General features: G+C 55.3%; 3 protein-coding genes across 6 annotated transcripts; 2 read left to right on the top strand and 1 right to left on the bottom strand.

Annotated features, from left to right (window-relative positions):
- Positions 1–1,464: 1,464 nt before the first annotated feature.
- Bloc1s3 (biogenesis of lysosomal organelles complex 1 subunit 3) lies at positions 1,465–3,204 on the bottom strand. Of its 2 annotated transcripts, none has more exons than XM_032894286.1 (2): positions 3,028–3,204; positions 1,465–2,345 (listed from the first exon to the last, which is right to left on the bottom strand). In XM_032894286.1, the coding sequence occupies exon 2, from the start codon at positions 2,334–2,336 to the stop codon at positions 1,749–1,751; it is 588 nt and encodes a 195-aa protein (XP_032750177.1). In that variant the 5' UTR covers positions 2,337–2,345; positions 3,028–3,204; the 3' UTR covers positions 1,465–1,748. The 2 variants fall into 2 exon arrangements, with proteins under 2 accessions (XP_032750177.1, XP_032750178.1); XM_032894287.1 differs by having other exon boundaries at positions 2,992–3,078.
- A 218-nt stretch (positions 3,205–3,422) lies between these two features.
- On the top strand, positions 3,423–9,996 carry Trappc6a (trafficking protein particle complex 6A). Its single transcript, XM_032894285.1, has 6 exons — positions 3,423–3,547; positions 8,153–8,220; positions 8,373–8,490; positions 8,903–8,986; positions 9,101–9,194; positions 9,726–9,996. The coding sequence occupies exons 1-6, from the start codon at positions 3,464–3,466 to the stop codon at positions 9,755–9,757; spliced, it is 480 nt and encodes a 159-aa protein (XP_032750176.1). The 5' UTR covers positions 3,423–3,463; the 3' UTR covers positions 9,758–9,996.
- A 1,639-nt stretch (positions 9,997–11,635) lies between these two features.
- On the top strand, positions 11,636–19,068 carry Nkpd1 (NTPase KAP family P-loop domain containing 1). Of its 3 annotated transcripts, XM_032894284.1 has the most exons (5): positions 11,636–11,962; positions 12,771–12,889; positions 13,860–14,306; positions 15,784–15,915; positions 16,858–19,068. In XM_032894284.1, exons 2-5 carry the CDS (start codon positions 12,799–12,801, stop codon positions 18,660–18,662), a joined length of 2,475 nt encoding a protein of 824 aa, XP_032750175.1. In that variant the 5' UTR covers positions 11,636–11,962; positions 12,771–12,798; the 3' UTR covers positions 18,663–19,068. The 3 variants fall into 3 exon arrangements, with proteins under 3 accessions (XP_032750175.1, XP_032750173.1, XP_032750174.1); XM_032894282.1 differs by lacking the exon at positions 13,860–14,306; XM_032894283.1 differs by lacking the exons at positions 11,636–11,962; positions 13,860–14,306 and having other exon boundaries at positions 12,739–12,889.
- Positions 19,069–24,301: the final 5,233 nt, after the last annotated feature.

The following is a 24,301-nucleotide window of genomic DNA, read 5'->3' as shown; positions in this document are numbered from 1 at the left end:
CTCCTCTTTGTCCCCACTCCTTCTAGGGACCTCAAAGGCCAGCAAGCCTCTCTGTGGTGGTCTTTTCCCTGCAGCTCAGCAAAGTGAGCTTCTGGAGAGGGCAGCCTTGCACATCACCTCTGTCATGTACAGGCCCTCTCAGACATGAGCACGGCTGCTTATGTATGCACACGGGTCTGCACACCCAGGCACACTTACCTGAGCACACAATACAGGCACACCTGCTTAGACACAGAACATCTACACAGGTGCAGGCACACCTGTTTACATACACATGGACACACCTGAACGCGTAGGCACACCTGCACATAGCACACGTACTGGGTAAGCACGCCTGCCAATACACACACACACACACACACACACACACACACACAAACTACAATCTTTTTTCTTTTTTTAAAATTGATTTCTCTGTGTAGCCCTGGCTATTCTGGAACTTGCTCTGGAGACCAGGCTGGCCTCAAACTCAGATCTGCCTGCCTCTGCGCCCAGCCGGTGCTGAGACTGAGGTGTGGGCCACCACTGCCTGATACACACCAGTTATAGGTTTTGTTTTTGAGGAGGGGAGAGGTCTGGGTTTTGTGTTTGTTTGTCTGTTTGTTTTTGAGCTGAGGACCAAACCCAGGGCCTTGCGCTTACTAGGTAAGTGCTATATCACTGAACTAAATCCCCAACTTCCACCCCTAATTTTCAGTAAAAACCCTGACTCTAGTTGACTTAAGAACAAAATAGCATGTCAGCAGGTAGTGAGAAGTAAGAGGGTACGTTTTTAAAGGGGACAGAGATATCTAAGGATGTGCTAGTTTCTTTGTTTCTTTTGGAGCAGGGTGGTACTAGGACTTGAACCCAGGGCTGCCCACACTAGGCATGCACAATACCATTCACTGAGCTAACGGCTCACCCCACCACCCAAGTCCCTTCCACATACGGTCAGAGAATCCTCATTAAGACGGAGACAAAGGGAGTGGCCAAAAGACTAAAAAACCAAGACCCAAAGAAACTATTATCCTTGGTGCTCATAGAGGTCAGAAATTCAAGTCCTTTTACCATCCAGAAACAGACAAAGTGAGTGGTAAATTTGTATTTGTGGAGTCATCTCCTATAACGATCAAAACACGAGGGGGCGCTGCCCCAGACCCAAACGCCTGAGAGATAGGGTCACTACCCAGGCCTAGGTTGGTCTGCATCTGGCCACAGTGGTCTGTGTGTAAGAGGGGTGTGTAAAATGAAAGTATCCTGGGATCAGGGGTGATCATCATTTAGGGATGGAAACTAGAGGGACACCCCTGCCGCCGCCCCCCCCCCCAAAAAAAAAGCCTAGACTAGAGAGGTTCAAGAAAAGGAAACAGGGGTTGGGGATTTAGCTCAGTGGTAGAGCGCTTGGGTTCGGTCCCCAGCTCCAAAGAAAAAGAAAAAGAAAAAAAGAAAAGAAAAGAAAAGGAAGCAAACCCCAGCCTTGCCTAGGAGTGAAGCTCAATTTAGGAAATAGGACCAAAATGAAGGGGTGGGGGCTAAGCCACTTGATAGCCACAGAACCTGGGCCGAGTCTTGGGTTGGGGATTCCCAGAATTGTGCTAAGAATTTAATCGGGCCAAACCAACCAAGATGCTTCGGTCGGCGTTAACCAAACGTTAGTACGCATTGGAGGCCTCGGAGATCCAGGAACAAAGACAGAGTCAGATGCCACAGGTGGTACTAATGTCCACCAAGAGGCAGAGTCAGGTGGGGGGACACAGAGTAACAGCCTAGGCTCTCGGTCCCGGGTCCTGCTCGGGCTCGATGCCCGGCACCCCTCGTATGTCCGGCAGCAGGCGACAACCAGCCACGATATCCAAGCGCTCCGCAAGCGCGCAGAGGTCTCCGCGCGCCAGGCGCACGCTGTGGGCGGCCGCCAGCCCGATGGCCTGTGCAGCTGCCAGCCTCCCGGCCAGGGCGGCCACATCGCGACCCGCACGGCGGTACACGCCGCTCACCGCAGCCGCTACGTCGTGGTCCAGGCGCGTCTGGCTCTCAGCCAACCTGAGCTGCAGCAGCGAGCGCGCAGGCGCTAAGGCAGGGGTCTCCTCGGTGCCCCACGCCTCCACTGCATCCCGTTGCACCACGAGGGGGGGCAGGTCTCCCGGCGCGACCGTGGGCTCGGGCTCAGGCTCGGAGTCGGTCTCCGCCGCCTCCCCGGCCACCCGCAGCCCGGTGGGGCGGCCGCGTGTCGGGCCCGAGGGACCCAGGTATAGCTCCTCCTCGGACGATGATGCAGACAGCTCCGAGTCGGTCTCCGCCGCTTCCCCGGGCACCACTGTTCCCGGCCTTCTCCGCCGACCCTGGGACGACGCCATGGCACGGAGCTGGAGAAGAGGAGTTGAGCAGACGTGAGGTCCTGAGTCCCAGCCCCTTTACCACCACCCCAGCCAGTCCTGGCTCGGCCTCAGTTTCCTCTTGTATACACATGGGTTAGAATTGTGCGTCTCTGTCATTCGTGTGCACGCCGGGGAAACCGAGGACCGGCCAGGAAAAGCCTTGGAACTAGGTCCCGCGACATAGTTCAGCCGGGGAAAGGCTCTTGCAGTCAAGTCTGATGCCAAGTGTTTGAACCTAGGACCCACATGGTGAAGGAGCGAACTGGAGCCCGCAAAGTTGTCCTGACTTCTACACGCGTGCTGTGGGACGCATGCGCACATATGCATTAAATAATGTAAAATAATAATAAGGCCTTTACTTCCCAGCACCGGAGGAAAGACAGGGAGATCTCTGGGAGTTCGAGATCAGCCCGATCTATAATAGTGCTAGGCCATCCAGCACTACATACTTAGTGAGACCTTGTCTCAAATTAATGCTGACAATAATAAGTTTTAAAAAGCTTTGCAACCAAGAGTTCCCTGAGTCCGCCAGCACAGGCCACACCCTCCACTGTCCTCCAGGCCAACTAGCACTAGGCCGCATCGGCACCGGGGTGAACACCGAAAGGACGACCGCCCGAGGGGGACACTTAACTAGAGCCACCGACACCAGAGTCTCGGAAGGCCATACCGGGTCTCCGAAGCTCCGAGCCCGAGGGATCCGCCGCCTGGCGGAAGTGAGGCGTACGCTTCGCGTAGCGTCACGTGAGTCGAGGTCTGGCCAATAGGGAAGCGGCTAGACAAGTCGCTTCCGTGTTGTGGTCCTATTTATTTGTTTGTTTATTTAGGAAAATTTTGTGTAACGCGTGAATTTATTTTTTTAAACCTGGACCCTCACACGAATCAGGGGCTCAGCCAATCGGGTGTCCAAAGACTGAAACAGGGAGGGGAGCGAAGTAAGGGCGGAAGACGTTAACAAGTGGGGCCAAGGAAGGGCCTTGGTGGGCCCGCCCCCTCATTTCTAAGGAGGCGGGGCTAAATCAAAGCACCAGTCATATCAGGCCTGCCTCCCGAGCTGACCAATGGGAGGCAAGTGTTGGCCAGGTGCGAGGGGCAAGAGGTGGCGCATGGCGGACGCAGTACTGTTCGAGTTTCTGCACACCGAGATGGTGGCGGAGCTGTGGGCCCCAGACCCGGACCCTGGCTCGGGGGTGAGCGGCACGCCGTGGCCTTGGGGTGGAGAAGTGGGGTGTGATCGAGCCTTTTGGCAGGTCACTGCTGAGGCGTAGCGAGATGACTCGGGGCAAGGCGCTCAGTTCCAGGCCTCGTCCTGGGGCACCGTTGATAATTAGGGTAATTGGCTATTGGGCACGGATGAGGACTCGCCTCACCACCCACTTCGTGCGCAACTCAACGTCTTAATCTTCCTATCCTTCCGTTTCCTCCTTAGAAAATGCACCCTAACCGTACCCCGTGTCGTCTGTCCCCGCTGCCTGGGTGCTGGGATAAAGTGCGTGCTTATCGCGCTACACCCCAGCACACAGTGAGGTTTGTTTTAGTATGGATTTGCCCCAGTAATGAGTAAAGACCCCACCTGGTAATGTGGAAGGTGGCGCTGGGATCACTTAAATTTGTAACTCATAATAGTTCCTACCACTTAGGTGTTCCTTTGTGCCTTCCTGTGTGTCATACTCCCATCGTCCTTCCATTGTCTTCGATCCCATCCCAGGGAGGTCAGAAAGAGGCTGCTTTGCGCTGAGGCACAGGCTCTGGGAAGGGGAGAGCCTACTTCCTCTCTGCTCGGTGTCACCCTGACTCTCAATAAAGAGTTTAAAATAGCGTTCTGGGAGCCTGCACAGATATGAGTTTGCCGGGGGTTCTCCTGGTACCTCCTAACTGCTGCCACTGACTGTGTCTTACAGCTGAGATAACAGAGTTGGTGGGAGTTTGACCTGAGCATCAGGTCTCAGGAAATTCCCTGACTTTATAGGCTACATGGCAGCTTGAACTCCCATGACTGCGTGGGAGTTCAAGACCTACTGTAGAGACTGCTCTGCTCCCTCTTTATCTTCTCTCTTTTCTTCCCTGAGTATCCCCTACCCCAACCGGACTCCAGTGGTTCTTGAAGTTGGTTTTCGCTGTATAGTCCAGGCTGGCTTGTGATTCTCCTACCTCTGTCTGGAAAAGTACTAGGCTTATGGGCCCTCCTTGTGTCTGGTTTGCATGCTATGCCCCCAGTGTGGTACAGGTCGGCCTCGGCATCCCAGAGTACTGCATCTCTGGAGTCTCTCTCATCTATATACTGTTCTACTCTCAAACACATGATCCTGCTGCCCACACTTCCCAAGTGCTGGAATTGGAGGCAGAGATATCTTTTTGGTTAATTACACCTCTGATGATTATTTACAAACTTTTAAAACTTTAACTCAACAGTATGGTATAACTATATGGTAATTACATTATATCCGAATTATAATCATCTAGAGAGGGTTTATAGTCTATAAGAAAGCTAGGGGGCGTGGCTCAGCGGTAGATCCCCTGCCTAGAATCCCCCAGTGAGCGGTTGGGGGCGTGGCTCAGCGGACTAGCACCTGCTTGGAATTGCGCTGCGATAAGCTGTTTTATCCTTAACACAACAGAATAAAGCAAAACCCGTGGGAGAATGTGTGTGGGCTCTCTGCAAACATTCCATCCCATAAAAGGACTTTTGCAATTTTACCTGTAGAGGTCAAGTGCTCAGGTCCTCTGAACAACTCCTGAGGAAAACGACTTGTCTTGGAACTGTTCCGAACTGGGGTTTTGGAAGCTGCACAGGCCCCGGGAAGAATCAAAAGAAAAACCCTCAGCCCCTCGCCTCCAGAATTTGTCCCTGGGTAGGGGTCTGCCCAACCCAACTGATCTTTGCTTTTTACTGTGTGTCATTCGTCCCAGCTCGGATCACATTTCTCCCAGCATGCTCTCTTTATGTATGTCCTCAGTTTTTCCTACCCGTGATCATGTGACCAGTACGTCCTGCCCTCAAAATGGAGAGACAGGCGGCTCTGGTCTGTTCTTAGGGGCAGTAGGGTCCCTGCTTTGACTGGAAACATCCAAGAGCCTTTCCCTTGTCAGTGAGATGGCTGGGCTAGGGGCTTCTTCCTCTGCCTGCTGTCCCTGCCTCTTCCCCCCCTGCATTCTGTTGTGCCCTCACCCCTGACCCTGCCACTCCAGTCCTTTCAGCTCAGCAGATACTTAATTGACTCTTGCCCAGGGACAGGCAGAGGGAAGCACGCAGTGACCTCAGCTGTGTCTCTGTCACCATCACTGTGAGTAGGTAGCGCCCGCGTGGGAAACTGAGACCGCTGTATTCACCCAAGAGCGTGTTCGGTCTGTAGAAGGAAATTTGAGCTTGCTAATGACTCTTCTGACCCCTTTGCTCTCTTGGCTGGGCTGATAGGCCTGCCCTGTATCTACAACCAGTGTGTCTGGGGTATCTGTCACTGTTGTAGTAAATATGTAATATTGGGGGTTTCTACCTCACCTTGGATTATGTTGTTCCCAGATAGAAGACACTTTTATATTTATAATAAGCCTTAAATCAGCACAAGAGCTGGGCAGACGTCTACACTCTAGCAGTAGAGCTTCTGGAGAATATTCAGAAAGCTTGAGCCACAGAGCATCAGATTTTCCTTGTTTGTCACTGTAGGGAACACGGACACAGGTGTGTTCCTTTGTGGTAGAACTGGTGTGAACTCTGAGGGAAATAGTGGCCCCTAGGTACCCCAGGCTCGCTGACCACCAGGCAATTCTAGGTTCTTGAGCCTTAGAACACAGCCACCTCCTTTATGGGGTTCTTTCTCCAGCTAATGGCTTCACATTGGCCAGGGGCTGTCACCTCCTTTGATGGACACAGATGCTGTGCAGGGTGTCACAGTAAGACAAGTTGAATTGTGGCTTGAATTCCCCTGAGGATCCCAAGGGACAGTTACTAGGGCTGCCTTCCTTTTGCACACAAAGAAACTAAGACTAAGACATTTAGTGTCACCCCATTTTCCTGACAGACCCCCTACATGTGGGAGGTATCAGGGTAGATCTCAACCCAGGCACTCAGAACACCAGATAACACCAGCACAAAGGTGACTGATTCAACAGGGGTCTCCCAGGTGCAAGTGATGTCGGGGTGTGTGTGTGTGTGTGTGTGTGTGTGTGTGTGTGTGTGTGTGTGTGTGTGTATCCTTATCTGTCTTCCAAACATGATCTCCCGTCAAAGCCCTTTCCAGCCCTTTCCTCCTCACTGGTGCTGGAGAAAGCTAACAGAGCCCCCCCTCACCATCTTCCTGGGGAAGCCTTGTCTCTGCCTGTTTGGGAGAGGCCTGGCTCCTTGGTGATGTGACTTTAGTGACATTCGTTTATTCTGTAAGGAATGGGCCACAGCATGAATGTGAAGGCCAGGGGCAGCTTGTTGTTGAAACAGGGTTTCTTGATGCAGCCCCGGCTGGCCTGGACTTCACTCTGAGGACCAGGCTAGCCTCAAAGTCAGAGCCACCGGCTCTGCCTCCTGGGTACTGGGATTAAAGGTGGGCTCCACCACCACACCTGGCCAGAGGACTACTTCTGGTGGTCACTTCTCCCCTGCCATGTGAGACCTCAGAATGTGACTCGGGTCTTCTGGCTTGGGAGCCAGCATCTTCACCACTGAGCTATCTTGCTGGCTGGCTTCCTTGGTTTGTTTGCTTTATTCTTACCATTTTTGAAATAAGGTTTCTCTCTTTTGAAGTTCTAGGTGTCCTGGAACTCACTATGTAGACCAAGCTGGCCTTAAACTCACAGAGGTCTGTCCACCTGCCTCTGCCTCCAGAGTGCTGGGGTGTCTCAGTGTGTAGCCCCAGCTGGCCTCAAGTTTATGATTCCTCTGCCTCAGCCTCCCAAGCAGTGTGCTCATAGGCCTATAACCCTGAGCCTGGCTAATTAACACCTTGATTCGAAATGTAGATGCCCTTCACCCAGCCCCCCACTCCCAACCCCTTACTCCCTCCCCGCACCCCCACCCTACCCCACCCCGTCTGAGCTGGCATTTCCTTTGAACTCGGTGGTGCTGGGGTTAGACTGAACTTAGACTGAACACAAGGTCTCAGGCATTACTAGCTGAATACCTCACTGCTGAGCAATGTCCCTAACCCTTCTGTGTAACTGTGAGATAGGGCCTCATACAGCCCAGGCTGGCCTCAGCTCACTGTGACTGAGGATGACCTCCTGCCCCCCAATCCTTCCACCTCCAACTCCCTGATGTTGGGGTTATAGGGATAGCCTATAGTCTTGTGTTTTTGTTTTTAAAGATAGGTTTTGGCCTTGTTGCCCATGCTGGCCACAGATACACTCTGTAATCAGGCACACATGACCTTCCTGCCTCAGCCTCCCAGAGAGTGGGAGTGACAGGTGACAGGTTTGCAGCGCCACTGTGGCAACTTCTTAACCCTTCTCAAGCCCCCTGGCCTTAGTTGGCCATCCATCCCCCACCCTCCCATCCGCCATTCTCATTAGCATCTGCAACCCTGGGCCTGCTCAGCCCCTGACTCCCTGCTTCTCTGGTTGGGTGTTTGCACTGGCCACTGATGGCCTAGGTGAACTTGGCGGTTAGGCCCCAACCTCCCAGGGACAGCATGGGTTTGGGGTAGGTGAGAGGGACCAGGCTCAGGGACTCAACTGCAGGAGACCAGCAGTGCTTCCAGGGATCTGATGGAAGGATCTGGAAGGTGAACTTTCCTGACCAAGGGAATTGAGAACTGGGGAGAAACCTGTGCGGTGTCCTCCTGAGCCTCCCTCTCTTGGCCTTCTAGGGAAAGAAGAAGAGCTTGTCAGTCCTGGAGGGCCTGGGCTTCCGCGTGGGGCAGGCTCTGGGTGAGAGGTGAGAGCCAGCCCCACCTGCCTTCCTCTGCGGCTTGGAAGGGTGGGCAGACCTGAAGTGGGGTTCCTGCTGATAAGACGGAGGGTGGGGAAGGTTTCATGGGCCCACACATGTACCATGTGGGCCAGACTTCATTCCACATCCTCATCCAGGCTGCCCCGGGAGACGCTGGCCGTTAGGGAGGAGCTAGATGCCCTCAAGTTCCTGTGCAAAGATCTGTGGGCGGCCATGTTCCAAAAGCATATGGACGGACTCCGCACCAACCACCAGGTGGGTGTGCGAGCCCAGCTCCAGCCTGGCTTCCGGGTGATACCTAGACTGGTATCACCGTCTACCCCTGCTCCCTGGAGCCCTAAGGGAAGCCAGGACTGCAGTGAGTGGCAGGGCTATTTCTTCAACTTCAACCTGCCCCTCAGGAGTGATCCCTGCAGTGGCCTCAGCATGACGGTTCTTGTCCCAGGCAAGTCCCAGTAGTCCCCTTTGAATACCCACGCTGTGCTCATTCCCTGCCACCACATCAAGGGCCAGAGAGTCAGCTTCTCCCAGCTCCCCTGCCAGGCAGGGCTCCTTCCTAATGCCACATGGCCACACAGGGTGTCCCACCTGTCTCCGAAGGATTGGCTGCTGGGTTTGTGGGTTCCCTGCTGCTAATACCCAGTCCCCACATTCTTTTCGTTGACAGGGGACCTATGTGCTGCAGGACAACAGCTTCCCCCTCCTCATCCCCATGGGCTTGGGGCCACAGTACCTAGAGGAAGCCCCCAAGGTACTGGGAGAAACAGGACATGCCCATCTGCCCACCCCTCTAGGCCTCCCTGGGGCTGGGGCCTGGCCTCTCCTCTTCCCACACACAGTGTTCTGTCCCCCACCCCCACCCCAGTTCCTGGCCTTCACCTGCGGCCTCCTGTGCGGCGCCCTCCATACTCTGGGCTTCCAGAGCCTGGTCACTGCCTCCGTGGCGTCCCTGCCCGCCTGTAAGTCACTGGGGGTCGGGTGTTTGCTTCCCTTAAACGTGGTGCAGGCTTTGGGGCGTCCCCATCCTTGGTCCCTCATCAGTGCTGGGAAGGGGAACCAGATTAACAAACTGTGACATGGGATTTGAGGCCCAGAAACAGGTAACAGGAACGGAATCACACACCCAGCCTGCATCCCTGGGTGCTTCTAAGAGAAGAAACTGGCACAGGACCCAGTGGGACATGTCCTACCCTGGCCAGGTTCCTGATGCTCGGGACAGTGGACTCACCACCCATCTGCTATTATCTTGACACCCCCTCGCCCTGACAGCTGTCACCCCTCTATGAGGACCTGGGTTCAATGAGCAGGACATGTCAGGAGCTCAGGCTAGCCCTCCTGCCTCTGGGCTCCCCTATGGTCTGGAATGCGGGCCAGTTGAGTGGGACGGTACCCCTGTGACCGCTCACTGCCAGGGCCCCCCGGGCTGTTGGTGCAGAATCGGGTGAGCTGCTGCCCCCTCACGGGCTTCGGTCTTGGCCCTTCTGTTCCAGGTAAGTTCCAGGTGGTGATCCAGAAGTCCTGAGGACCCCAGGTTTGCCCTGCTCTAACCTCAGCCTCAGAATGTGGCACGTGGCCCTGCCTCACTGCTCACCTTTGGAGGCGCTCACAGGCTCTGGGGAGGTCACATGTGCTTCCGCCAATGAAAGGAAAGGACTAGGAGGGTCCCGGGAGGTGGGACCCATGAGTTCAGAGTGGGCATGGAGGGACGTTAGGGCGTCTCCCAGACATGTTCAATAAAGAAAGGTTCTTTATGAGGAAACAGACCTGTGTGGTGCTTATCACACGTCCCTCCCCACCCACACCCACCCTGTGAGCTCTAGGCACACCTGGCCTAGCTGTCTGGCTTTGCCAGCCAACAAGTCTGGGGCTGCCCCCGGCCCAGCAGGTCACACCCGCCACCTCGTTCTGATTGTATTTGTAGCATCCGGGGCTGCCCTTGGGCTTAAGCCTGCATTCTGCTGCCCACTGCTGCATGGGTAAGCACCAGGCCCAGGGACTACAAATGGAGGCGGCTGAGAAGTAACAAGGGCTGCTGGCTCTTCTGTTAATTTAATTGTGTGTGCTTGTGCTCAAGCGCGTGCGCACTGAATCCAGTCCTCTACAAGAACAGTTAGTGCTGTTAACTACTGAGCCTTCGTTCCAATCCGCCACCCCTAAGACAAGACCTCTCAGGGTGGGACAGATGTGTCAGAAGTTAAGAGTGTTTGCTACCCTTGCTGAGGGCCCAAGTTCGAGTCCCATCACCCACACAGTGGCTCACAACCACCCATAACTCCAGTTCCAGGGGATCCCATGCCGTGTTCCGACCTCACATAAACGCAAGCAAAACATCCATACACATAAGATGCTGTAAAAAGATCAGGTCTCATGCAGCTCAGGTGGCCTTGAACTCACAAATGGTCCTCCTGCCTCAGCCTCCCACGTGATGACAGATGTGTGTCACAGGGTCAGCTGGTTCGCTGTGGCTAGGGCACCCACCTCTGTGGAGTTGGTCCAGGTCCTTAGCCTGCCTCTCCCCAGTTTCCTACAACTAAACTCTTTGTCTCCCAATTTACATAGTGTCCCCTGCCTGGTCCTTCCACCTTAGTCCCCTCTCAGGACCCAGCAGCCTGGGATCTCTGTCCCTTTGCCGCACAGCCTGTGAGCAGGAGCTGGCACCCCACGGTTCACCTCGAGACAATCCCTGCCTCCTAGGGGACAATCCCTAAAGAAGAGGCTCGAAGGGGGCTGGAGAGATGGCTCAGCGGTTAGGAGCACTGACTGCTCTCCCAGAGGTCCTGAGTTCAAATCCCAGCAACCACATGGTGGCTCGCAACCATCTGTAATGAGATCTGATGCCCTCTTCTGGTGTGTCTGAAGACAGATACAGTGTACTTATATATGATAAATAAATAAATCTTAAAAAAAAAAAAAAAAAGAGGCTTGAAGGAAAAGAAACTTCACAACAGGAGGAAGGCGGCCAGGCCCAACAGCAGGAAGCCCACATCCCCACCCCAGCTGATGTGAGGAAAGAGTTCTACAGTATAGGATGTACCTTGCCCAGCACCATCTTGGTCCTATTAGACACAGGGCAGAGCCCCGGAAGTCACCACCTGCTTTCAACTCCCCACTCTGTATGGTCTGGGGCAAAGGAAGGGCTTTGTGTCTCCGGGCCTCAATTTTATCATCTGTGAAGTGGGCACTACCGTGGCTCTGTGGTTTCTGATGATAAAGGGACCTACGGAGTGGCCAGGCTCAGAAGCCACTCCCTGTATGTCTGTGCTGTTGCCAGGGTTCTGTGTGAGGTGCCCACAGCAGCACCTGGTAAAGTGGGTCAGCTAGTGCTGTACCCAGGCTGGGCGGACTGTTTGACAACTTCAAAAAGCAGGTGCCAACCTGGCCTATTCAGCAATGAGGAAGCTGAGGCCCAGAGAGATGAAGTCACTGAGGCACAGTCACACAGCTGGGCCACAGAGGAACTAGCAGCTTGTATCTATTTAAGATTCATTCTGCCTCCTCCCTACCACAAGAGGTGCCCAGAAACCCGGCGTGAGGGTTGCCGTGGGCTCTCCACCCCCTCCTGGGTTCATCCTGTCAGGGGCACCCAGTCCTAGAGAGCAGCAGGTCGGACGCCTGCCCAAAGGGCGGGGACACACGCAGGAGAACCGGCCGAGCGGGCGCCACTGGGCTCCAACCAGGCCTGCGCGGGGCCACGGGCAGGGAGCTGGGGCCGCGGGGCCACCACCAGGTAGGTACTGAGAGCTCCGGCTGGGACGGGCAGGGTTGGGGGCGGCGTGCGGCAGCAGGAGGGGCCACTGGCCTGGTCCCCAACCTTAATCACCCAGATTCTCTCTCAGGGTCCTGGGCCTGACGGTACCTTTCCCAGGTGTGCTTTGATTCATTCTCTGAACCGGGGACGCACGCTGCCCCCAAGAGGCCGCCTGTGACTCCGCAGAAGGCCACCTGTTTCCCAGACCCCCTTTCTCTCCATCATCTCCTTGTTTACTCCCCCACATTTGCTTGTTTGTTTGTTTATGCTTTTGCTTTGTGAGAGAAGGTCTCACTGTGTAGCTCTTTCTAGTCTCTAACTCAGAGAAGTCTCCCTCCCTCTGTCTCCTGAGTGCTGGCATTAAAGACATGTGCCACCATGTCTAGCTCAGCTTGATGGCTTCCGAGATCAGGCTGCATCAGCCTCCTCCTCTATCCCTTCCTCACAACCTCTGCACTCCCCACCTGGCCCCACAGTAACCCCCCAACCATCTGGTCATTGTCTTTCATGTGACCATAAAACTTCTCGCTTTCGGGGTTGGGGATTTAGCTCAGTGGTAGAGTGCTTGCCTAGGAAGCGCAAGGCCCTGGGTTCGGTCCCCAGCTCCGAAAAAAAGAACCAAAAAAAAAAAAAAAAAAACTTCTCGCTTCTGTGCTCATTCCAGTGACCCAGGGAATCCCCCCCCCCAAGTCTTTACTGTGCCTTTTACCTGTCTAAGGTCACGGGGTTCATATTAGAACCAGGGAGCAGGGGCCCCACCAAGCTGAACACTGACCCTTCTATGTAGGACCGGGCCACTGAAGTCACGGCCCGCCATGCAGAAGAACTACAATGTGCACTTCACCAAGAATGCCCGGGCTCCCAATGAACAACACTTTTTGGATCCCGAGTTGGGGCACCAAAAAGGTAAGGGTTCATTTTTGAAGGGGGTGGGCGTTGTGGCAGGAGAGGCAGGTAGGGGGTAGCCGGATGTTGAACTTATGCACAAGGGAAGAGACGGGCTCCAGGGAGAAAAGCCACAAGAGTCAACTGTGGCACATGCCTGGAGTGCCAGCGTTTTCCAGGCTGAGGTGGGAGGATCGTTGCAAGTTCCGGGCTAGCCTGGGCTACAGAGTGAGACTGGTCTTGCTGTAAAGGGCCAAGGCAGGGTCTCACTCTGTAGCCCAGGCTGGTCTTGACGCAGGTTCAAACACTCATCCTGGCCCAGCCTCCCACAAACCTGAGACTACCGGCGTGTACCACTTGGCTTGTCTCCTGAGGCGGCCAAAGGTTGGGTGTTCACCAGGGGCGGGAGCAGGGGAGTCCTGCTGCAAATCTCCATGCTGCGGGGGTCAGCCTCCAGAGGAGCCATATGGTGGGAGAAGAGGTGGGGGGAGGCCCCCTCTGAGTGTGTATGAGTTGGTGGTTCAGGTTCCCACAATAACCAAGACAAGTGAGGAGGGGACAGTGACTTCCTGTTAAGACTGTCACAGACTCTTGGGGTCTGGCAGCTCAGGGCCCACCTTCCTGCTCAGCTCTTGGCCTGTCTCTCCCTCCTCCATAGTCACTTCTGATTAGGCAGACCCTCAACCATCCTCACCCTGAGACTTTGCAGTGGGGACCCCATTTGGGGTACAGGAAATTAACCCCGGGATTTGGGGTACCAAGATGCACAGATACCTGGCGGTGTCCTCTCTGTCCTCCCTGAAAAGCACAGATACTGTGTGTTATGCCCCTACCCTCCCCTGCGTCCTTTGACCCCCTCTCACTTCTGGGGACTCTGGGGCTCCCATGGATGCTCCAGTCCAACCTCATCAAACAGCACAACCTGGTACAAGCCAGCGTCCCCAGGGGGACCGGGACTCAGTCCCAGTCACCCCCACTTCCTTCCTTCCAGGATGCTGCCGTCAGTGTTACCAGGACCTGGTGGCCACTCACACCCATGGGCCCTATCAGCTGTCCCCCAAGGCTCACTGGCAGCAGACCTACCGCAGCCACCGAGGTGGCAGCGGCTGTCGCCGGTGTCCTCAGCCCCTCATTCTGCAGCGACAGCGGCAGCAGCAGAAGCGACAACCCCCATCCCTCCCTCCCAGCCCGCTGCGGCAGCGGCCCTGTCCAGTTCGTGGGGCCCAGAAAGGGTCACCTGCGATCGCCGCTGCCCGCATGGGACCAGCCAGCGCCCCCCAGCCTGCCACCTCCTCACCCACCGCAGTACCACCCACGGCCAGCAGCGGCCCAGCCTTGCCCTCTGCAGCCGGCGCCCTCCTGGAGCCCAGCGAGCCCACCGAGGCGCGGCCTCTGCCTGCGCCTGCAGCCTGCGGCTCCTTCACCTCCTACGGCGCGGGTGCTCAGCCCAGGCCTTCTTTCTGGGGCTGCGTCCCTATCTGCCTTGCTTCTGCCTGGGCCTTCTGCTCCCTGGCTGGCGCCTTTGGCCTGTCCTCACTCCTCACACACTCCGGTCCCTGTCAGGAGGGTGCTCATTCCAACTCCTGGGTCTCTGCCTCAACTATTGGCATCCCTGACTTCCGGGCCAGGCCTGTGCTCGGTGCCTCTGCCCCTGTCCTTGGCTGGGGCCCTGCCTTGCTGTCTCTCTTCTTAGGCCTCCTCCACTGGCCCGAAAGGCCAGGGAGGACAAGGGGCAGGGGATGACCTGGGGCAGCTTGTTGGCCAGCTCGGGTGCTGGGGGTTTGTGGGGTGTGACACAAGGTGAAAGTGGAGGTTAAAAAAGAGGCAGGACCTGGGTCGGGGAGGGGAGAGCACTCAGGGATGGGGAATGTGGTCACCTGATACAGGACACCACAGGAAGACAGCTCAGTGAGGAATTGTAGGATCGCTAGGTGACAACCACATTGAGGACAAATAAGACAGTAGGAAAGGAGGCCATCATACCAGACCTCATTAAGCAGGGTCATATTAGGCACAGGCTCTGAGGTGGCCTCCAGGCACAGCCAAGGAGGCTAGCAGAGGACACACAGCTGCAACAGGTAATGAGTGAGGACTCACGGCATGGCTGCACATGGCGCCTGGGCCGGGATGCCCATTTCACGCTCAGAAAAAGAGAGGCTTAGTAAAGTGAGATCACCCATTGATTAGGTATGGCTGGGGATGAGGCCTGCCCAGGCAGGTCACTGTCACCTCAGCCTACCTTATCCCAAGCTTCCTCCCTGGCTCTGCCGCCAGGCACAGTCCCATCCCACAGCCCCACTACACCCCGTAAGGCTGACTCAGCTTCCACGATTGGGCCCCACCTTTTAGACACCCTAATTCTAGGTCCAAGAAGCAATTCCCAGGGGACAGGGTGCCCTCTGCAGAGGGGACATTATGGTGCTTGTGCCTGAGGTCTCTGGATGAGGAACTTTTTCCTAAGTGGCCATTAGATGCAGGGACATTGACCACTCCCCATGACTTGAATCCATGACCCCTAGTATCTTGTCACAAGAAGAGACAAGAGGCCCACAGGCCTCAGTTCCTAAATCCCTCTAAGGAGCAGAGCAGACCTGGGGAGTGGGAGTCAGTGGAGGGGGCTTTTGATGGTGTGAGGGTGTCTTGGCAGCTGACGGTCTTGTGCCCCAAGAAAGGCCCGTGGGATTTTCCTCGGAGAAACACAGGCACAGATTCCATAAGCCTCTGGGCACAGAGCTGGGGACAGCACAGGGCCTGAGCCTAGGAGCAGAGGTGCTCTTCCATGAAGGGGTTTGACCTGGGTCACTTTGGGGATTGAGGAGAGAGGATGCTGGGGCCAGAGAAGAGCTGACACAGGGGAGGAGGGAGGGCAGCACCCAACCAGCCTCACTGACTCAGTTTCCCTTTCCCACCCCTAGACATCCTGACAGAGGATGATGTCTACTGCAGCTGTCTGGCTAAAACTCTGTGTCACGTGCCCGTCCCGGTGACCGTGGGTTTCTATGCTCCCTTCGGCTGCCGTCTTCACTTGATGTTGGACAAAATCATGAGTGAGTATCTGCATGTATTGAGTGTGGGTGGGGGCAGGAAGCAGGATTTCTGGTCCCTGCCCTGTTCTCCAAGTCATGCCCGTTCCCTGTCACCTCCATCCCCACCAAATCCACTCTGAAGAACCTTCCTGGCGTACACCCTGGTTCCACAAGGTAGCCTTGGCAACGCTCAGTCACAGCTGGAGCTCAGCCCCTGCTGACTGTTCACTTCTGCCCTGGTGCTGTGACAATGGTGCCGGAGAGAAAAGGTCAGGACATAGGAAAGGCTGTTTCTGAGTTCCAACCCTGGGCTAGGTCACGGGCGAGATGACAGTCGTGCTCACTCATCACGGGCCTCACATCCTGTCTCAGACTACTCACCACCCATTGTTCAGATACCACCAGCGCCTCCTCCGCATTGGGGGATCCAGGAATGACAGGAGGATAGCAAGAGCACCGGCCTCCCTGGAACACACCAAGAGTGGGAGCCTAGTCACGACAGACAGGCTCCCTGGAGGCGGGGCAGTCAGCCAGAGAAAGACACGGGGCTGTAGTTCGTGCCTTGTCCATGCTCTTCCCACATTTCACCCATTCATTCATATAGCCATTCATTCATCTTGTGCCTGAGCATTTCATTCATTCATTCATTCATGTATCCAGTCATCATCTTGCACCTAGGCATTTCATTCATTTGTTCATTCATTCTTGTACCCAGTCATTTCATTTATTTATCCATCTACCCATTCCCGGACTGGCCACAACTTAAGGCCCTGTCTTTCTTGTGACATCCAGGCTGTCTCACCTGGGTCTGGTCCTGGGCCTGGTTCTTTCTACCTCCCTCCTGTCCTCTCTTGGGGAGATCCCTGCTTCTGTCCTCGACCTCCAGGCCTCCCTCTTCCACCTACGTGCACCACCAGGCCCTCCCCGACCATCTCTACTGACGCCTTCCCTCCTCTCCCCCAGCGCTGATGCAGCAGGAGGCCGCGCAGCGTGAGAGCGAGGAGCTGCAGCGCGTGCAGTGGCAGCCTCGGCGCGTGCGCGGCTGGGGCGTTCCGCAGCTGCTGTGGTTCCTGGTGTTTCTGCAACCGGTGATCACCGAGCTGCACCTGCGGCGCAGGAACGTGCGCTTCCTGTTCATCCGCTTCAGCGCCTGGCAGTACGCGGGCACCGACAAGCTGTGGGCAGGGCTGGTGACCACGCTGTGCGAGGGCATCCGCCACCACTACGGCGCGCTACCCTTCAGCGTGTATTCGGTGCTGGGCAACAAGCCCTGTGGCCCGCGCGATGGCCTCTGCCAACGCGAGTGGCACTGCCGACGTCGCGTGTGCCTGGCGTTGCTGGCGCTGCTAGCCGCACTGTGCTTGGGCGTGGGGCTGCTGTACCTGTCTCTAGGAGGTCACGCGCCGGGCCACGCAGAGCGTGGCGTGCTCAAAGCGCTGGGAGGCGCGGCCACCACGCTGTCTGGCTCTGGGCTGCTCATGGCCGTGTACTCCGTGGGCAAGCATCTGTTCGTGAGCCAGCGCAAGAAGATCGAGCGCCTGGTGTCGCGTGAGAAGTTCGGCAGCCAGCTGGGCTTCATGTGCGAGGTGAAGAAGGAGGTGGAGCTGCTCACGGATTTCCTGTGCTTCCTGGAGATCTACCAGCGACGCCGGCTGCGTGTGGTCCTCGAGGTCACCGGACTGGACACCTGCTACCCAGAGCGCGTGGTGGGCGTGCTAAACGCCATCAACACTCTGCTGTCCGACAGCCACGCGCCCTTTATCTTCATCCTGGTGGTGGACCCCAGCATCCTGGCCGCGTGCCTGGAGAGCGCGGGTAACATGAAGGGCACAGCGGACAACGGCTACCTGTTCCTCAACCGCACGGTCACGCTTCCCTTCTCGGTGCCGGTCATGGGCCGTCGCACCAAGTTGCAGTTCCTGCACGACGCGGTGCGCAGCCGGGACGATCTGCTGTTTCGGGAGTTGACGATCAAGCTGCAGCCGCAGAGTCCCGGGCTCTTGGGTGCAGGCGAGGGTACCCAGCTCCTGGCGGTGGAGACGCAGGCAGACACCGAGCGCACGCAGGGCCGCGTGGACGCGGAGGCGGCGCGGCGCATCCAGGAGGCGCTGTGCTGCCTGCACGACGAGGGTGACTGCCTGTACGAGTACGTGCCCGACAACGTGGTGTCCATGAGGCGCATCGTCAACACGGTGCCCATCACCGTGCGCCTGTTGCAGCAGCAGCAGCACCAGCAGCCCGACCGCGTGGGACCCACGCCGCGCCACGCGGTGGCCTGGGTCGTGCTCGCCAACCAGTGGCCGTGTCGCCTCAGCTGGGTGCTGCAATGCCTGGAGGACCGGCAGCAGGCAGGGGGCGCGCCCGAGGGGCGCGCGCGTCTCTGGGACGTCTTCTGCGACAACAGTCGCGAGCTGCACACCATGACCAAGGCCTTGCAGAATGTACTGGACCTGGATGGCGACCCCGAGCTTTTTGAGCGCTTTCTGGGTACTGATTTCCCCTTCACCGTGGCCGACGCGCAGAGTTTACTGCGCTGTACAGTCAACCTGGACCATTCCATTCGTCGCCGGATGGGCCTCATCAGGGCTGTCAGCGCGCTCAAGCCGCCCAGCCCGCCCAAGTCCCCGTCCGGGGATGGTCCCCAGGCCGGTCCCAGAGCCACTATTGCCGCAGGCACGTCCCAGGCGGGCCAAGGATCAGGACACAGTAGAGAGGCACATCAGACCCGGGACCGGACCCATGGGGTCAAGCCAAGGCCAATGGCCTAAGTCCTTTAATTTCAGGGGTGTAGAGGCCGCTTGGTTGTGGGGTGGAGAACACCAGCCACTGGGGACAGCAACATCCTGCCCTCCCTGATGAGGGTGTGAGGTCAGGGCTGGGCTCAAGAGCCATGGTTTATGGGATGGCCACACACTCTGATGACTTTGGAAGCCAAAGGGAGGCAGGTACTAGCTTCCTGGATTAGGCTGCTGCTACACCAGTGTCTGAGTGAACGGAGGAGTCGTTGAGGAACATGGGAGTCAAAGAAGCAATAAAGGAAGCTGTGGAAAGCCAGGGCTGTCTTTCATGTCCTGGATTTCTGGCTAGGCGAGGATGCCATCCGACCCACCTACTTCCTCCTCAGGGAGCCAGGCCTCTGGACTGCATCCTGGCAACCGAAGTTGGCATCCCAGGTGGTAGGAGGCTTGCGGGGGTGGTGGGCGAGGCTGCGGGGGCAGGGATGATGAAGGGCGACGCCAGGTTGACTCAGGCAAAGGGGAGCACCCAGGCCTCAGGGGATCCCAGGCCTTTGTCCCCACACCCTAGCCTGCCCTCTGTGGGCAGGGCAGGAACTGGCACTTCCCAGGGTGGTGCCTGTGACCTCACCAGGTGGCTCCGTCCCTCAGCCAGGTGGGTCTGAGTGGCACTGCCTTCCCCAGATAGGCAGGTAACTGTCCGAGAGGAGCGGCTGAGGCACCTGTTTTACAAGTCACTCCTGGGCCACTGGCTGGACCTGGTTACCGACTAAGAAGCCACATCACCAGCAGGGAAGTTGAGGAACAGGGATTGGAAAATGAGGGAATGTAGAGTCAGAGCAAAGCCAGGCAGGAGAGCATGAACTGTTTGTGGCTGGGCTGGGCCCTGCCCAGCTAACGTAGTCAGGGATCAAGAATGGGTGTCCCAGGGTTGGGGATTTGGCTCAGTGGGAGAGCACTTGCCTAGGAAGCACAAGGCCCTGGGTTCGGGCCCCAGCTCCGGGGAAAAAAAAAAAAAAAAAAAAAAAAAAAGAATGGGTGTCCCTCCTGTGGGTGGTTCCTGAGACCCCAGTGGCCGAATATGCAGCCACACACTCAGGCTGGGGTTTCTCATCCAGTGTGGCAGAGAAGGAGCAGCAGAGCTGACCAGGCACTGAATGACAGAGATCCCAGGCCCACATGTGGACAAGTCTTTCACCTTCTGTCCCAGCACTCTAGAAAGAGGCAGAGGCAGGCAGATCTCTGTGAGTTCCAATAAGCCAGCCTGCTTTACTGCATTCTAAGCTAGCCAGGGCTACATAGGGAGACCCCATCTCGGTCAGCCAATGAAGGTCTTTGCTTCCAAGCCTGACGACCAGAATTGGACCACTAGGATCCACAGAGTGGAAAGAGAACCAATTCCCACAAGTTGCCCTCTGACTTCCACTTATGTACACACACACACACACACACACACACACACACACACACACACACAGAGAGAGAGAGAGAGAGAGAGAGAGAGAGAGAGAGAGAGCCCCCACAGGGTGGGCAATGGTGGTGGTGAAGAGCAGAAGAGCACAAGGATCCAAAATCCATGTCAGGCGGTCCTGACCGCCTCAACCTATAATTTCAGCTTCAGAGAATTCTATGTCCTCTTTTGGCCCCTCTGATCACTGCTCTCACATGCATCAGCACACACACACACACACACACATACACACACACACACACACACCTATAAAAATAAAATAATTTTTTAAAGATTTATTTATTATATATGAGTACACTGCAGCTGTCTTCAGGCACACCAGAAGAGGGTATCAGATCCCATTACAGATGGTCGTGAGCCACCATGTGGTTGCTGGGAATTGAACTCAGGACCTCTGGAAGAGCAGTCAGTGCTCTTAACCGCTGAGCCATCTCTCCAGCCCTAAAATAAATATTTAATAAGATGACAAATACATATGTAAAAGAATAGTGGGCTCTCCATACCCCGCTAAACTTCCATATTTGGTGTGGGAGTGGCAAGCATTATTCCAAGAAAGACCCAACTGTCTAAAATCTGTCCCAGACCTGAAAGATGACATCAGGGCTAGGGTCGGATCCCTTGAGGTGTGCTGGAGACATGGTCTGGTAGTTCCGACATTTGCTGCCTTTGCAGAGAACCTGACTCAGATCCAGGGGATCTGACCACCTCTCCTGGCTTCTGTGGGCTCCCACATGCGCATGGTGGACACACACACACACACACACACACACCCACACACACACACGGGCGAACACTCAATCACATGAAGCAATAATCTTTAAAAAATTGGAGGCAGGGGTCGGAGAGATGGCTCAGCGGTTAAGAGCACTGACTGCTCCTCCAGAGGTACTGTGTTCAATTCCCAGCAACCACATGGTGGCTCACAACCATCTGTAATGGGATCTGATGTCCTCTTCTGGTTGTGTCTAAAGAGACAGCAACAGTGCACTCATACGCATTAAATTCATAAGATCTTTTAAAGAGAATTGTGGGGCAGAAGCAGGATCTCTTGTGAGATCAGGGAGTCTGTTCTACATAATGGGTTTCAGAATAACCAGGACTATAGAGGCCCCGTGACAGGCAAATTCCCAGAAGCAAACCCTCCCCACAGTATTGTGCAGTGCGTTGCCAATGTCTACTGAGAAGCGCACGTCGTGTAGTACATGGGGGACGTCTTCCCAATCATCAGGCAGCAGAGGCAGAATCAGGCACCTGTGTTCCCTGACCCCAGGCTGACTGACTGCACCTTGGAGATCTTGAAAAGCTCCAGTCTGCCCAGGATGACAAGCTGCTGCCCATGACCCAAGGTCCTGAGCACATTCTGGCCAACAGATGAGCTGCATTTCACCAGGGCTAGAAGGCCTTGACAAGGTCCCTGCAGGTCAACCTTCATATTGGGAGACATTTTGGAGTGCCAGCCAAGAACCCAGCCTGGGCTTCAACCTCTACAGTTTCCCTACCACAGTCCCGCAAGATGGCTCAGTATGTCTGTGGCCAAGCCTGGCAAGTAGGTGTGGTCCCACAGACCCACAGGTAGAAGGGGAAAACTGACTCCAGTAAGCTGCCACCCAATTGCCACATCTGTGATGTTACTTGAATCCCACCCCAACAAAAACCATCAATTAAGTGTAATTTAAAAATCTAAATAGTTAACTTTACATCCCCCTCCCAAAAAATAAAGAGAAAAAGAAAAAAGGGTTGGGGAGACTGCTCAGTGGTCAGAGATAGGTGCTGCCGAGCGAGCGAGCGAGTGATTGTGTGCTCTCGTTCTCTCTCTCTCTCTCCCTCTCTCTCTCTCCCCCCCCCCCCGTGTGTGTTAATATGCCAGCAGGCCTCTTGAGTTCCAGAATAGAGGATAGCCGGAGCCATGCAGAAAGGGAGAGGGAGGAGAAGGGGAAAGGAAAGGAGAGGGAGAGGGGGAGAGAGACACTCTGTCTCAAAAATGAAAACAAGAGTAGTAAAATTATTTATTTTATTTTATTTATTTATTTTTTTTCCGGAGCTGGGGACCGAACCCAGGACCTTGCGCTTCCTAGGCAAGCGCTCTACCACTGAGCCAAATCCCCAACCCCTTATTTTATTTTTTAAGATTTATTGGGGTTGGGGATTTAGCTCAGTGGTAGAGCGCTGCCTAGTCTTAAAGGCCTGGGTTTGGTCCTCAGCTCAAAAAAAAAAAAAGATTTATTTATTATATATAAGTACACTGTTGCTATCTTTAGACACACCAGAAGAGGGCATCAGATCCCATTACAGATGGTTGTGAGCCACCATGTGGTTGCTGGGATTTGAACTCAGGACCTCTGGAAGAGCATTCAGTGTTTTTTTTTTTTTTTTTTTTTTTTTTTTTTTTTTTTGAGCTGGGGACAACCCAGGGCCTTGCGCTTGCTAGGCAAGTGCTCTACCACTGAGCTAAATCCCCAACCCCGACAATAACAATTTTTTTACAGCAAGGCAGATCAGGTGGCTGAAGGGTGCAGATACAGAATTGGCAGGCCCTCATGACCATCAGGTCCAGTCCATATAGCATTTGGGGTCTGATGTCTCTCTACCCTTCTGCCAGGTTCCACTTGCTTCTTCTCTAAGTTGAGGCTAGAATAGGTGTATCCAAGCAGGATGTAAGGACTTTGTCCCCATATACCACATGGCTTTTGTGGGAACTCACACTGGTCAAGGAGCTGGCTGTCACCAAGCAGAAGGAAGTCCAGCTCTGTGTGGACCTCTCCTGCTACTGCAATGGACTGAGTAGACAAGACCCTCTGTCTGCCCCAGGGTGAGGGATGCTTATAGGCCTTAGAGAGACAGCTAGCACATGCTTACAGTGGTGCTGTCTGTCCATGAGTCACATGGTAAAGAGTGGCTACCTCTATGCTGAGCCGCAGAAGTCTGGCTAGGGACATTTCTTGTGTCAGGATGTCTAGGTCACTAGGACAGCTTCAAAACCAAGCCAGCTGGTCATGGCAGCACACACCTTTAATCCCAGCACTCAGGAGGCAGAGGCAGGCAGATCGCTGTGAGTTCAAGGCCAGCATGATCCACAGAGTGAGTTCTAGGACAGCCAGGGCTGCGCAGAGAAAGTATCTCAAAAAAGATAGACAAATGGCTGAGGGTGCGAAGGGAAGAAGTGTGTGGTCAAATGATGGCCTCTACCTCCAGCCTGCAGCCCCAGGGCCCTGGAAACCAGGGAGCTCTACAGAGCCGACGCATCTGCTCTGAAAGGCTGCACCAACAGTGCTAAGCCATGAGCGCATGAGGCTGCGGTGGGACCTTTTCTCCTGCATATAGAGGTTCTGGGAACGAGAAAGAACTTCCCCAGCCTGTGGCTTATCACTCCAATACTGTCACCACATGGCCAGCCCTGTGGCTTTGCCTGGAGTTCCTGGGCTCGAGACCCTTGTTCCATCCTCCTGAATAACTGGATCTACAGGTGTACAGGCAGCCATGATGTGTGTCTGTGAGTGTACATGTATGTTTTTGGAGGTGGTAAGGGTAGAACTGGGGCATGTTTGATAAGTCCTGTACCATTGAACCTCACCTCTGACCCCCAATTGCCCCTTCATATTCTGTCACACTATTTAGGAGTCCTGAGGGACTTGTGGTCATCATGTTGATGAATATTTCCTGACAGGGTCACAAGCTGAGCTCCTGGGACTTAGGAATCAGCATCTGAGGCGAACATCTGACGCTGTAGCAGTTGGGAAAGACCAAGTTTTCACGCCATCTAGCGCTGCTGCAAACAGAGCCAGCCAGGCTCAGAGATGGTACATCTCTGAACCAGAGCTGCTGGGACTTAATACACTGACCCCTGTGGTGGTTGGGGACTGTAGGATCATTACCTCCACCAGGCAGAAAGCTTTCCCCAGGACCCAGGATACCTCAGCCCTCCCCAGCCTTGCCCAGAGGGGCCCCTAGCCTGGTGGGGCTCCTCCCAATGCCCTCCCCCCACTCCCCCAAGAAAAGATGCACCTTGGAGCTCAGACAGGATGGCTGATGGCAACCTGGTTGTCTCCTGGGTACTTAAGGGATGGTATGTGACAGATGATGACTTGGCTGGCAGTGGTTACTGTGTGTGGCTTCCCCAAGCCCCACTCCCAAACAGGGGCCCAGTTTGGCCTAAGGGAGACAGCTCAGAGAAAAAAAAAAGCAGTTGGCTGAACAAGCCTGA

Source organism: Rattus rattus, chromosome 2 (genome assembly GCF_011064425.1).
Source record: "Rattus rattus isolate New Zealand chromosome 2, Rrattus_CSIRO_v1, whole genome shotgun sequence".
In the NCBI taxonomy this organism is placed as follows: Eukaryota; Metazoa; Chordata; class Mammalia; order Rodentia; family Muridae; genus Rattus; species Rattus rattus.
The sequence above is the reverse complement of the archived record's forward strand: the minus strand, read 5'-3'. Positions and strand labels throughout refer to the sequence as shown.

Bases quoted from the DNA above. Each gene is read 5' to 3' on its own strand.
- Bloc1s3 (XM_032894286.1), bottom strand. From the start codon at position 2,336: ATGGCGTCGTCCCAGGGTCGGCGGAGAAGGCCGGGAACAGTGGTGCCC.
- Trappc6a (XM_032894285.1), top strand. From the start codon at position 3,464: ATGGCGGACGCAGTACTGTTCGAGTTTCTGCACACCGAGATGGTGGCG. The intron at 8,221-8,372 runs GTGAGAGCCAGC...ATCCTCATCCAG, and splicing joins GGGCAGGCTCTGGGTGAGAG to GCTGCCCCGGGAGACGCTGG. The intron at 8,987-9,100 runs GTACTGGGAGAA...CCCCCACCCCAG, and splicing joins ACCTAGAGGAAGCCCCCAAG to TTCCTGGCCTTCACCTGCGG.
- Nkpd1 (XM_032894284.1), top strand. From the start codon at position 12,799: ATGCAGAAGAACTACAATGTGCACTTCACCAAGAATGCCCGGGCTCCC. The intron at 14,307-15,783 runs GTGCTCAGCCCA...TCCCACCCCTAG, and splicing joins CTTCACCTCCTACGGCGCGG to ACATCCTGACAGAGGATGAT. The intron at 15,916-16,857 runs GTGAGTATCTGC...CCTCTCCCCCAG, and splicing joins GATGTTGGACAAAATCATGA to CGCTGATGCAGCAGGAGGCC.